This window comes from Melozone crissalis, unplaced genomic scaffold (genome assembly GCF_028551555.1).
Source record: "Melozone crissalis strain CALT ecotype California unplaced genomic scaffold, PUWL_Pcris_2 ptg000061l_1, whole genome shotgun sequence".
Lineage (NCBI taxonomy): Eukaryota > Metazoa > Chordata > Aves > Passeriformes > Passerellidae > Melozone > Melozone crissalis.
In genome coordinates, this window is record NW_026535839.1 from 2,137,578 (window position 1) to 2,151,648 (window position 14,071).

Here is a 14,071-nt window from a genome sequence, read left to right on the forward strand (position 1 = left end):
GTAAAGAATCCAAAACAGGGCAAAACAAGGGTAATAACTGGTTATAATTAAATCAGGGGAATGGGACAGCTCTGCTCCTCTGCCAGGCTGGTTTCCCTGGGACAGAGGCACTGGTGGCACTGGTGGCACTGGGAGCTCGCTGGGGCTGTACTGGTGGGCTGCTGCCTCAAGCCAGCCCTGTCCCAGCAGGGAGATTTCAAGGAAATTCAATCTGGCCAAACTCTCTTTCTGTGATGACCTCACTCAACTCGTGCACAGTCCAACCTGTACAATAACATCACATTTTTTGTTGGCTGTTCTAGTAAATATTCAGAGAAACAAGCCGGGGCTTTTTTTTATCTAAATACTTCAGAAACAAATCCAAAAAAAATTTAAAGGGAAAAAGAAAAAAGCAAGGTAAAAAAAAGAGTAGCATTCTGGTCCAGAAACACAGGAAAACATCCCACTAAAAAAAGATGCATCCCTCCTTTCCTTAGCTGAGGTTTTTAAAAATGCAGATTTCTCTGCTAAGCTGTGAAGGCAATCTGAGAGGCAGGTGGTTGTGCAACACTTGGCTGCTGCATGCTCAGCTCTGAGATCCTTTTCCATGATATTTGCAGGAATTAATAAGAGGAAACAAGACCCACTTCAAGACATTAAACTGTCCAAACAAAAAAAATAAATAAATACAGTCATACCATTACCGGACACACCATGACCTCAGCCCCCTTCCTTCATCTCAAATGTCTTCAATTATTTCAACACAAGAAGGATTTGAGCAAGAGAGGTTTATTTTTAAGCCTCTGTGTCAACCTTAATTCCAGTGGGGTTTGAACTCAGCACACCTAAATCAACATCAGCATTTTTGTCCCTTTATTCTTTCTGTCTTTGTGGTATCACAGCCAAAATATGATAGAGGCAGGTGAACCAAAAACAATCTGGAGATGAGACACAATTCCTTGCGTTGTTGAAAAGCCAGAAAATGATGAAAACAAGTTTTTTTTTTGTTCCCTGCCCCAAATGAAAGAATCCTTGGGGTGAAGGTGTGAATTAGAGAGCAAACAGCACTGCAATGGCCAGGTCCAGGCAGCCCCAAGCCCTAATTTACACCCTGTTTTCTCACTTTTTTAATGTGGAGTTTGGGCTGTTGTTCAGAACTCCTTTGGTCAATTGTTATTGTTACAGCTGTATTTTGGCGGTTTTTTGTATTTTTCATTGATCATTTCTACCTCTAAAGCCCAGTGCACAGTCCAGCAGCACTCCTTGGTAACTGTGGAATTTGGAATATTAGAAATCCCACGCGAAACAAAAAAACAGCTGCTAAACCCTCCCATTTCCACCCAGCTGTCTCTTGTTGCAATTAACAGAATCAAACTAATTCAGAGCCATTCGCCGCCCTTGTTTGGACTCACTTGGAAAAACACACCTATAAATCACATCTGAAAAGCTGCAAAGAGAGAAGGAATTTGTTCCTCTTTGGACAGTTCTTTTTGTTCTTTTTTTGGTAGAACAAACTTTTACTACCAAACACAAAGTGCACAATTATGTGTTGACAGCTCACAGCCTCTGTGGTTCTGGCCACAATAAAACACAACTCCACACTGTCCCTCCAGTTCTTCGAAATTCAGGACACCCAGAAGCTCCCATTTGCATCATCTTGCTGGGAAGCTGAGCTGGAAAAGGGATTCCAAATGTCCAGGGAGCCTGAAGTCACCAAAACAGAGCCACAGCAGGGATTTCCCTGGTCCCAAATCCATCAGACACTGAAATGCAGGAATATGGGCACAGAAAGGGGAAATGCAGGAATATGGGCACAGAAAGGGGAAATGCAGAAATATGGGCACAGAAAGGGGAATGCAGGAATATGGGCACAGAAAGGGCAAATGCAGAAATGGGGACAAAAAGGGGAAATGCAGGAATATGGGCACAGAAAGGGCAAATGCAGAAATGGGGACAAAAAGGGGAAATGCAGGAATATGGGCACAGAAAAGGGAAATGGAGAAATTGGGACAGAAAGGGGAAATGAAGAAATTGGGACAGAAGGGGGAAATGAAGAAATTGGGACAGCAAGGGGAAATGAAAGAATGGACACAGAAAGGGGAAATGAAAGAATGGACACAGAAAGGGGAAATGCAGGAATATGGGCACAGAAAGGGAAATGCAGGAATGGGGACAGAAAGGGGAAATGAAGGAATATGGGAACATGGAATACGCACAGAAACATCCTCAGCACTGCCCTACCCAACATTTCAAGGAAAGCAGGACTGCTCCACATGTCCAAGATAAGGGGACAGGGGGAAAGCATGGTCACAATCCACGGGCACACAGGGAAAGCTTCTCCCTCCTCCTGGGGCTTGGCCACACCATTAATCTCATCTCCAAGGAAAATCTGAGCCAGTGCTGAGAGCTGCTTGACGTGGTTTGGAGAGGATTCCTCCAGCCTGCCCAAAGACTCTGGTATTTACAGGAGGGCAGTTAATTTCCACGGGGCTGTAAACATTGACTAAATAGGAATGCATACAAAAAGAGGCCTTGAGAAGCGTTTGGTTTCAAATGAGAAGTGGTGCTGACCTCTCAGGGAGGAATGTCCCTCTGCCCTCTGCTTGGAGATGGTCAGCTGAGTGCTCCACGAGGGTGGGAGAAACCAGGAGCTCGCCCAGGGAGCCAGGAAGGAAATTCTTATCTTTGTTTTGCTTCTCAAAGTAGCTTTTAATGTTTCTAAGAGCAAGAGGCATTTTGAAAGAAACACAACCCCTCGAAACATAACTCTGAAAAGGGGCTCCTTCTGAATCAAAATAAATTTTGAAGAAGAAAAATGTGAACACACTCTTATTAAGTGCTAAACTCCAGCTGTTCCACACAGGGCTGGCAAGGCAGGGAGAAATAATTCACAAATCATTTTATTAATTAACCATCAGAGCGTGCTCATGAGCTGATGGGAGACCCCCCACGCTGGGCTCCCCACAAAAGGGAAATAATCTGCATTGCTATTAAAAATCTGCCCTGGGAACCATCAGATTGAGGGAGGACAGGACTATTTTAACCAATTCATTAATTATGAATATTAAAGAAATCAAGCTTTGAAGCTCAGTTCATAACGACTCAAACTTCCACTTTTGTTCTGCTCGGGAAGATCCAACTCTCCAGACAGCACCTGTCAATCTGATCATTATGTGGTTAAATGAGGGAGAAAAAAATGTGTTCTCTCTCACCTGCAAAAGCTATCTGAGCCTTGAAAATTTAATTTGAGTTTTCCCTTCTAGATTTGACTGGTCAAGTTAAACTGGAAAGATTATTCATGGAAAAGCAACCGCAGTTGGTTACTAGGATACAAAAAATCACTTAGTATGTTCCTCCAATGAATAATCCCAAGCAGAACACACACAAATTCAATAAATTATGAATTTCTCGTTCTCTCTTACATAAACATTGGGGTTGCAGAGGCATTTCTTGGAAGCCTTTAATATAAATTCATCTCTTAATGACTGTGCTCTAGCAAAACAAACAGAGGGGATGGCTGAGCCCTGCAGGTGAGCTGCATCCTTTGTCTAGACATGGAAGTTGTGGCAGCAGGCAGGGCGCCCAGGGCCAGCAGATCCCTGCCTGTCACATCTCAGAGCAGATTCTGGAATTTGGCAAGCTCACAGGCCCTGGCACAGCGGGTGACGTCAGCAGCAGACTAAGCTAATTTGGAAGAAGGCAATTCTTATTCCAGAAAAAAAAAATAAAATAAAATAAAAAAATCCTCCTTCCTGCACAATTCCACGGATCTGAGAGGTCTTACATAAAGCGCTTGTCAGATGTCTGAAGGCACGAGGCACAGTTTAGGCTGGAGATGATCTCTTAAGATTATTGAGGAAGGCAGCGAGAAGTTTTCCTGCATCCATCCAAGCCCCCAGCCCAGCAAAGGATGGGAAAAGCACCCTGGAGTCAGACAGAGCCTGCCCTGAGCCACTCTGACATCCCTGGGAGCAGCCCTGGGGCTCGGGAGGTTCATTTTGGCCATTGAACAGAGTTTGGGTTTGTGGGTCTGGGGTTGTGCACGGGGCTGTGGTGTCAATTCCCATCCCTTCCAAAACCCAGGATAACAGGGAATACAAAACCCAGGATAACAGGGAATACAACCCTCGGGATTACAATCCTCAGGATAACAGAGATTCCAATCCCCAAGGTAACAGGAATTACAATGCCCAGGACAACAGGGATTACAATCCCCAGGATTACAATCCCCAGGATAACAGGGGTTACAAAACCCAGGATAACAGGAATTACAGTCCCCAGGGTAATAGGGATCACAAACCCTCTGGATTACAATCCCCAAGCACAAACCCTGCTCCAGACTCAGGTATTTGAAGCCATGCTACAGGGCCTCAGATCACTTTCTATAAATTTAGGTTTCCTTGAAATTGAGCCTTGTGGAGCTTTTGTCCTCCTCACTCTCTGCCTTTGATGGCATCGGCAGCTTGAGCTGCTCTGTGCAGCCAAATCACCCGGTAATTGCTGTTTAAACCCCACAAATTGCTGTTTAAACCTGTTTAAACAACTCAGGTGCCCGGTAATTGCTGTTTAAACCCCACAAATCAGGTGCCCCGGTGGGGATCTGCCTTGCACCCTGCATTTGACACCTCCACTCCAGGAGAGAGCACCAGAACACCTGGAATTCTAAAATACCCGCCAGGGGAAGATGTTCTTTATCTCTACGAGCAACAGCCACTTAGAAAATGATTTCTGTTTTCGTTCTTGGAAACCCTTTCACTTAGCAGGACAAAATAACCAAGAGTTTTTGCAGGTGTCCTGAGGAAAGGGCCAGAACAGCCCCTAAAGAGGTCACAAGGGGACACAGCTTTTAGCCAGGATTATCAAACCCACCTTTAGCCCTGGTAGTGCAGGTCTACTCGTTCCATGCCTGGGTGATGAATAACAAATAAAAACAACTTGTTCTTTAAGATCTCCAGTGATAGAACCATTCTTATTTCTTGTATTCTATCTGTATTCTGCAGAGCACATGCTCAAAATTCCTGCTCCTGTCTTCTCCCCAAAATTCACTGCAGCCTCTAAAGAGAATTTTAGCCACCCCCAGGACACTACACCAGGCAGGTCTCCAGTGGAGTTTTGTGTTCCCAGGGAAAAAAAAAAGCTCCATCCAACTGTGTCAAGTTTAAAACCCCAAAAAGCAGCAATTTTCCCTCATTAGGAATTACGCTTTCAAGCTGAGGAGATAACTTCTGAACTGCACTCCATAAATTCCAGAAGACATCAAGCTGAGCAGCTGGTGTCCCAGTGAGAGCAGAGCAGATAACAGGCTCAGGAAAGCTGTGCCACAGTGCCAGTTATCTCTGAGCAGAGCAAGATAAACCTGAATGAAATTATTTCATTTGTGCTGCCAAATGGGATATTCTATCTTTTATCTTTGGCTTCTCCAGGCAGGGCCTGGAGGATTCAATGTTTGAGTTATAGAGGAGGGCAAAAATCAAAAATCTTTATTCCCTGGCATTTGGAAACCTGATGGAAAACTTTTGCTCCAGGGAAGTCTTTCCTGACTGATTGTTTTCTCTGTGCTGCCACACAGCCAACAAAAACCAGAGCTTTACTTTTATGTGTCTATTTATTTCTCCCACATAACCATTAGACATTTTCCTATCAGGAGTGCAATCACAGGAAAATGGTTAAAATAGGAGAATTCCTAAAGCACAGAATTATCATTATTGTGTAAAAATCCACAGTAATACCAGCAAAGTTCAAAACCAAAACCTGTTACATGCAATTATCCAGCCAACAACCACAAACACAACTCCATCCATCCCTTCTCCCCTCAAAGCATCAGCAGCTCTTAAAAAAAATCCTAAATGTGATTTCCCAGCTGCACTGGGAAGGCTTTGAAGTGCAGTTAGATGGTTTTGTCTTTAAGGAATCTTCCTGTACAATTGAAGCCATAAATCATTTTTTATCTTCTGATTTGGTTTCCTGACAGCAGAAAGGAAAAAAAGGGGAAAAAGACATGGTTTTGTTGGAAAAGGGGAAGGATTGGGGTCAGATCCTCTCAGCAGGAGCTGCTCCATTGCCAGAGGTCTGAAAGAACCCAGGGAGAAAAAACCTCCAGGGTGGAAAGCAAGCCCTGCTTACACAAAGCAGAGGAGGAGATCTCCCTGGACACAGAGGGGAAAACAAATTAACAAGCAAGAAATCACTTTCTCCTCCCTCCCTCCTCCCCAAAGCCCCAGCCCAAGTGCTCAGACACCAGGAATTCATGTTCCAGCACTCAGGAATTGAGACAACAGGGCATCCAGGTCTGCAGGGAAAAGCTGGCACAGGTAAGGTGAAATAAACTCTCCCAGTGCCGGTGATTCATTCTCTTTATCATACACAGGGAAAAGAAACACAGCCATCACCAAGGTAGGGGAGAACACTGAGTAAACAGCATCTCCTTCCACCAAAAACGTCCTGCCATGGGCACAGATCTTATCTGAGGGAGCCTGGGGAGGGCCTGTCCTGCTGATGCCTCTGGGGAAAGAGCTGGGATGGGGAGGAGAAGGGGTAGAACCTCACTGAGGGCACCAGAACACCTCTGTCCCCTCCAGGACACAGATCAGTGACACCAAACAGGGGTGGAGGAGCTGCTTGAACAAGAGGACAGAACAAAGTATGGAAATCCTCCTCCAGCAAAGCTTCCTGCAGCTGCTGCAGGCACAGGAACCTCCCTGAGATGTGCCAGGGCCAGGACTGTCCGCGCAGCCCTTCCCCACTCCCTGGCACCTCTGCCTCTGGATAGGTCTGGAGAATCTGGGTGCCAGGGAGCCCCAAAAGTGGCCAAAAGGAGATCCTGAGGAGCAGGGAAGGTGCAGGTTGTGAGTCAGCCCCGTGGTTTGGCTGCTGTGCAGGGCACAGAACTCCAAACTGATCCCAAAAACTGCCCTGGGCAGGGGAAGGGAGATAAACACAGGATACTAACATGGAAATGTGTCACTGATACCCTTTTTTGACTCGGAGATGGGGTAACTGAGAGGCATTTTAAAATCTTTAATTCTATTTTCAGCCTCATGAGAAGGCTGAAGGAATACAGATGTTATAACTCACGCCATCACACAAATCCATTCCCCACAGAAATGCACAGAGAAGAGCGGGAGGATCGCACACTCCTTCCCCGTGGGGAAATCCAGGTGGGATCTGAAGTGGGTTCCAGGGAAAATCATCGTGCAGTGCACAAAGCCAGCCCAGCAGCAGCTCCTCAAGGGCTCTCCCTGTGCTGGAGGATCTCACACACCTTCCCATGGGGAGATGCAGGTGGGATCTGAGCTGGGTTCCAGCTCACAAAGCCAGCCCAGCAGCAGCCCCTCAAGGGCTCTCCCTGTGCCTGCTGTGCCAATTCCCCTCCCTGCTCCTCTCCCAAACCCACCACATCCATCACGGTGACGTGCACGCTCCACCTTAGGAGAGGCTGCTCCTAATTTAGCAGCCAAGGCTCTCAGATAGGCTCTGTAAACAGCGGGATGCTGCTGAGAAGGAAAATGTTTCCTTTCAAGGCAAACCCTGCAGTGGCAGGACACGGCTGCCCCAAGAGCAGCTCCTCAAGCCAAGAGGTGAAATCCTCAGAGGTGCTGATTTGCATTCCTGATGGAAAAGGCAGCGAATGTGACAAGATCGTCAGCAGGACCGGGAGAGGAACCCGGCACAAGGCTGGCAGTGACTCATCCTCCTCCTGTCAAATAAACATCCAAACCTGCCTGCCTGGAGTTAAACACCTCAACCATCCTGAGCACTTCCATGGGTTATCAGATGATAACGTGCTGGGGAGCTGCGATTTCCTCTGCCTGCAGGGAGGGCTCTCCGAGGGCTCTGCCCACACAGACAGACCTTGGGGTGGGATTTTCAGCCTCTGCTGACACACAAAATTGTCCAAATTATCCAAAGAAATAAAATTATCCAAAGAAATAAAAGTGGGGAAAAGTGCTGCTTGCCAGAATTCCCAGCAAAGCAATTCCCTGTAGGGAAAGCACTGCTTGCCTGGAGTTAAACACCTCAAACATCCTGAAGCACTTCCATGGGTTATCAGATGATAACCTGCTGGGGAGCAGCGATTTCCTCTGCCTGCAGGGAGGGCTCTCCGAGGGTTCTGCCTACACACACAGACCCTGGGGTGGGATTTTCAGCGTCTGCAGGAGGGTGAGATGCTGACACACAAAATTATCCAAAGAAATAAAATTATCCAAAGAAATAAAAGTGGGGAAAAGTGCTGCTTGCCAGAATTCCCAGCAAAGAAATTCCCTGTGGGGAAAGCGCTGCTTGCCAGAATTCACAGCTAAGAAATTCCCCTCTGGAGCATAAATAATTAAAATTTTAAAAAAGAGAGAGAGAGAGTACCTGCCCAGCACAAGCTATTGGAGACAGGGAAAGCTCTGGCTCCAATGACACACTTGGCACAGTGCTGGGTGTGTGTGACAGCCCCTGGGCCATGACACAGTTCCATTTAACACCAGCCTGGGAGGCGATGCCTGCCTGCATTGGAGCACAGTTGTTCCTCCAGCCTCCAGGGCCGAGGTGCCAAAGGCTGAATCAGTGGTGCCAGTTGGCTGCAGCACAGTTTGGGGCATGTACAGTGGTTAAAGAGAGCCCTGGGTGCACAATCAACCTGCTCCAGCTCTAAATCCCACAGAAGGCTGAGCAGCCTCACAGGTTTCCTTTTGAAGAGTGGGAAAGCAGAAGGCTGCTAAGAAAGCAGTGAATTAATCTTTTTTCTTCTTTTTTTTTTACTTCTGTGACCTTCTTCCAGGAGATGCTTCATAATTAATTAACTCTTGTAGCCCCATGTGAGCCAGGGTTTCCTGACTCCCTTACATTCAAAGCAATCCTGTGATAAAGCCACTTGCTCAAAGGTCACACAGGGAGCCATCAAAATCAGTGACAGACTCTCAGAACCTCAACTCCCAGCCTAAAAGATGCAGAAAAACAGGCAAAATCAGGCTGGATTAACACCTGCAGTCCGTGTTGATCAGCACTGAACCAAACCCAAACCAAAAACTGGTCTGAACAGGAACATTTTTCACTCAAACCAGAACAACCTGAAGTGGTTTTTGTAGTTTTCCTAAAGTCAGACTGGAGCCAAATCAAACAATTTACTGAACTCCTGACAATAACAAGAACTCCTCCCACAGTGCATCACTAGCAGCTAAAGGAGGAGGGACCAGCAAACAAACCTAAACAAAAGTGCTCCCTCAAGTGAGATTTCAGCCCCTGGAAAAGGCAGACATCTTTTCTCACTGCATGGACTTTGCTCCTCATTTCTTAGAGGAGAACTGAATCCGTATTTTGGAAAGGCATACACAGAAATGTCTTTTTAAATCCATAATCTGTGAATTCCTGCTACTCTGCCTCAACCAGCACTCTCCAACCATCCCTGTTTGGCCTGGCAAATGGGAGCACCAGCCTAGTGAGGGCCTAAACTTGGGGTTTCTGCCTTGTTGAGGGAGGGCTGATGATTAGAAGCCTTTTCCTTAAGAATACAAAATAATTTCTTGCACCGAAGTGACTTGTGCCAGAACAAGCCCCATTCTCCCTCGTGTTTACCAGACACAAATGCCACTCATACTTGGTATTCCTCACAGTTGTGAGGAAGGCTGTGGGAGAAGCACAGCAATCAGATCCCAGCCAGACTCTAAAAAGGGAATTTGGCTGCTTTGTTAAATACCAATGCCCCTATTTGGGTCAGGACCAACAGCTGGATCCCAAGTGGAAAGTCCTTCCCCTGTGCCTGGGCTGGGGAGTGCCTGCTGTGTCCAGCAGCTGTCCACCCTCCCCTGTCACCACGGGGACACTGCTCCTCACAAGGCTTTCCCTGATCACAGGAATTTTCCCCTCTCCCCAGCCTGCCCTGGCTCCCACTGGTTATTAACCCTTTCCTGAGCCCTGTGTGTGCCTGCAGAAAGGAGCCCCATGGAGGAAGGAGCCCCATCCATGGCACCAGGGCGCTTTGTGCTGCTCCCTGCCTCCCTCACCCCAGCTCCACAGCGATTCCTTGCAGAAAAGCAAGCACAGAGCCACAAATCCCACAGAACCAGCAGCTCCCAGCCCAGGTGCTGCCATCACCTGCAGGAGCCAGGACAACGCCGTGCCTCAAAAACCAACAATTCCCTCACCCAGCTGCCCACAAATCACATCGGGCCACGGGCAGGGAGGCGAGGGGAGCAGAGGAACAGCGACATGGGAGCAGGGGAACAGTGACATTGGAGCAGGGGAACAGTGACATGGGAGCAGGGAGACAGCGACATCCATTCCCAGCCCGTGTGGAGCTGCTCCTGCAGGGGATGCGGGCCAGCCCAGGTGCTGCCATCACCTGCAGGGGCCAGGACATCACCGTGCCTCAAAAACCAACAATTCCCTCACCCAGCTGCCCACAAATCGCCTCGGGCTATGGGCAGGGAGGCGAGGGGAGCAGGGAAACAGTGACATCCATGCCCAGCCCGTGTGGAGCCGGTCCTGCAGGGGATGCAGGAGCCGCTCCCGGAGCATCCCGAGCGCTCCGGGGCAGCATCCCCGTGTGTCGGGTGTCATTTCGCTGTCACCCAGAGAACAGCGGCTTCCAGCAGCACCTCAGGCCTGCTTCAAGCGCATCTGACACAGCCCAGCTCCTTTCCCCTCAATGCCTCCCCAGGAGCTGCCTCTCATTAGGCGCAGCCTCATTACTCGTGTGGGTGCCGCTCCGCTCGGAACCTCGCGGTTAATTTGACAAAGCCTGGGCCCATTGTGTGCTAACCATCGGATACTCGGCAAACGCGAGTTTCCCGAGCTCCCGGCACGAATTCCTCCGGCACCGATAGCGTGTGCTCTTGCATCGCTCCACGGAAACGTGCGGAGGAACGGATGAGGCTGGGCGAGGTTTAAAGATGCAACAGGAATGGTTTGTTCAAGCACATTCAGCCAATTCGGGTATAAAAATGAGTTGTCCCCAATAGGATTTAAAATTGAATTTTGCTGTTTGAGAAAAGCGTTGTCATTTCTGTGTAAAACCTGAATTGCTGCTTGTTTGGCTTTTCCAGGAGCCAGGTCCCCCCACATTCCCTCTACGTCTGATTGCATTGAAAAGGCTTTTTCTACCTTAAGCTATTTATGGTGAATAAAACCACCAAAGTGATTCTGCACTGAATCAATTTAACACAAGCAAGCAAATTTCAGTTTGAAGACGTTCTGTTTGATTGTTTTACTAATAAGTTTCTTCAGTCCATGGGACAGAGAACAATTCCTCTGTTTGTCAAAATGAGAGTGAAAGTGCCTTGCTCAGTCTGCAGGGTGAAGAAAGAGGTGCATTCTGGACCAAGAAAAGGAAAGACTTAATTCTGACTGATTATCTTTGACTAATTCTAAACAGCCCTCACATTTATAAATAGGATTTCATCCAACCATTCAGTCTCCCGGAAAAACTTTCTAATTTTCAAAAGGACTGTTCCAAGAACAGCTCTAAACCTGCTTCCCTCCGCAATGCCATTTGGATAATGAAAGACAAACAATCCATCCAAAATTCAATTTCATATGAAAAATTGCTGAATGGGGTCCAACCCGACAAAAAACATTCACAAACTCCCAAAGTGCAAACATCCAAAGGCTCCTCTGCAGCCACAGGTTAACAGCTCCTTTGGGCTGTCATTACTCTTGTAAAAAGCAAACTGAATTTGGGAAAAAGACATTTCCAGCATCATCCAGCCCTCAGCAGAGGCATTCAAGTGTCCTGCATAGCTTTGCCTTGCGCAATTTGACAAATGTTTGCCAATGGACCATCCCCAGCGCTGCAATGCTCCCAGACAGCCTCCACCTGGAGGGACACCACCGAGATTTTCTAGGCCACCAGAACAAATGTTTCAGCTGGGAGGTCTCCATAAATCAAGCCTTCATTTTTATTCCCCCCCCCCCCAATCAAACTTTTCCTCCCGAACGGCTCCTTTCGAAAGCGCCGCGAGGAAGTCCTGAATGGCGGAGCTGCGGTGCAGCTGATGTCATCCCTTTTTTTAAATTCACGTGTGGAGGGCTGAGCATGTGGAGGCTGCTCAGGAGAGACTGTTCTAGCACCAGGGCTGGTACAACTCCCAGCCTTCTGGAGCACAGCTCTGCTGGATCCCACGGCCCAGCAGGTACAGAGATTTTTTTCCTTCGGGAAGTTCCAGCCTGACCAGGCTGAACCTCTGCTGACCCAAAGATGTTTCCCTGGCTTTTCTTTCCCCCTCCCAGGTTTTTTGCATGTGCCCCCAGCTGAAAAGCCAACCCGCAAAATAAATTTCCTCCAAGGTCATGCACTCCTCACCATGCCTTTATTTGCCAGTTGGTGAAGTATTGAAAAAAAATGAAAACTTCCCTATTGTGAGAGGAGCTAATGTCCCATTTAAATGTAATAGAGAACGAGAAGAGATGCAACTAGAAATCTAATCGCTGCTTCATAGCTAAACCACGAGCTTAGCAGCTTTCTTTTGTGCCCTGAAGGTCCCAGGCACCCTCTCTTTGCAAAGACAATATATGGCACATCCAAATGCTAATCTATTCCTCTCTTTATTTCTATATTCAGCTCCCTGGCTGATTACAGGCAGACGTGTATGTGTTCAATAGGTCCTCCTGCTTCTTTAAATAAGTTTAATAATACCCTTTTTATTTATGGGAGCCTGAAGTACAAAGGATGCAATGCAGGAGCTCTGCAAGAGCAGAAAAGAGAAGAAAAGCAAAGTAGCTGAAGATACAGCCTGGCAAGGGCTCAGTAATTCAACACTGTTGATTCTATAGAGACCAACTGCTTTTATTATGCACAGATTCTCCGAGGGGGGAGAGAACCCCACAGTTACGAACTTGCAAAGGAAAAGAATCTGTACGTCTCTTGTCTGAGTGCAGAATTGGCTAAAAAGGCAATTTTAAAGGCAGGGCAGCCCACCCAACATTTCACCCGGCCACTCCGAACAACTAACGTCTCTCCCCATTAAAAAGTTGTATTAAAATAACGCAACGAGCAGGGGAAATGAAGCAGAGAGCCCCTCCAAGGAGCGGGTGCGAGGGCTGGGATCGCCGCTCCAGCTGAGGGATCAGCCCCGCTTCACCCCGCGCTCCGCATCCCCGCCCGCCGCGCATCGCCGGCAGCCAGCGGCTCGCAAAAACCTCCGAAGCGCCCGAACGCCCGGCTCCTCCGGGCACTGCCGGCACGCTCGGCTTCCCCGGGCACTGCCCACACGCCCGGCTTCTCCCGGGGAGCCTCGCACCGGGGAGGGCGGCACGGCCGCCGCCGCCGCTCGCCCGCAGCATCCCCGGGCAGGCGGCGCCCCCCGCCCGCAGCCCCGCGGCCCCGCGGTACCTGCCAGCGTCTTGTGCACCGTGTTGCCCATCGCTCGCTCGCTCGGCGGCGCGGCGGAGCCCGGGGCCGCCCGGAGCTCCGCAGGGCCATGGACAGCGCCCGCCTCCCGCCGCCGCTCCGCGCCCGCCCCCGCCCCGCCCCGCGCAGCGCCCCGCCCGAGCCGCGGGAGCCGCCGCGCTGCCCCCGGCGCTGCCCCGGTGCCTCTCCGGCATGGGCTGCTCTGCCCTCATCCCCGCCCCGGTGCCTCTCCGGCATGGGCTGCTCTGCCCCCATCGCTGCCCCGGTGCCTCTCCGGCATGGGCTGCTCTGCCCTCATCCCCGCCCCGGTGCCTCTCCGGCATGGGCTGCTCTGCCCTCATCCCTGTCCCGGTGTCTCGCCGGGATGGGCTGCGCTGCCCCCATCGCTGCCCCGGTGCCTCTCCGGCATGGGCTGCTCTGCCCTCATCCCTGTCCCGGTGTCTCGCCGGGATGGGCTGCGCTGCCCCCATCGCTGCCCCGGTGCCTCTCCGGCATGGGCTGCTCTGCCCTCATCCCTGTCCCGGTGTCTCGCCGGGATGTGCTGCTCTGTCCCCATCCCTGTCCCTATCCCGGTCCCTCTCCGGGATGTGCCGCACTGCCCCCATCGCTGCCCCGGGGCTTCTCCGGGATGGGCTGCTCTCCTTCCCATCCCTGTCCCTGTCCCGGTGCCTCTCCAGGATGTGCTGCTTTGCCCCCATCCCTCTCCCAGTGTCTCTCCGGGATGTGCCGCGCTGCCCCCTGTCCCCATCCCTGTCCCTA

General features: G+C 49.6%; 1 protein-coding gene across 1 annotated transcript in view; it reads right to left on the bottom strand.

Moving 5' to 3' along the window:
* The window catches only part of NEURL1B (neuralized E3 ubiquitin protein ligase 1B), a 30,658-nt gene extending 17,261 nt beyond the window's left edge, over positions 1-13,397 (bottom strand). The window contains exon 1 of the mRNA XM_054287823.1: positions 13,295-13,397. Coding sequence (XP_054143798.1) covers positions 13,295-13,325 — 31 coding nt within the window. The 5' untranslated portion in view covers positions 13,326-13,397. The remainder of the gene's footprint in view (positions 1-13,294) is intronic.
* Positions 13,398-14,071: the final 674 nt, after the last annotated feature.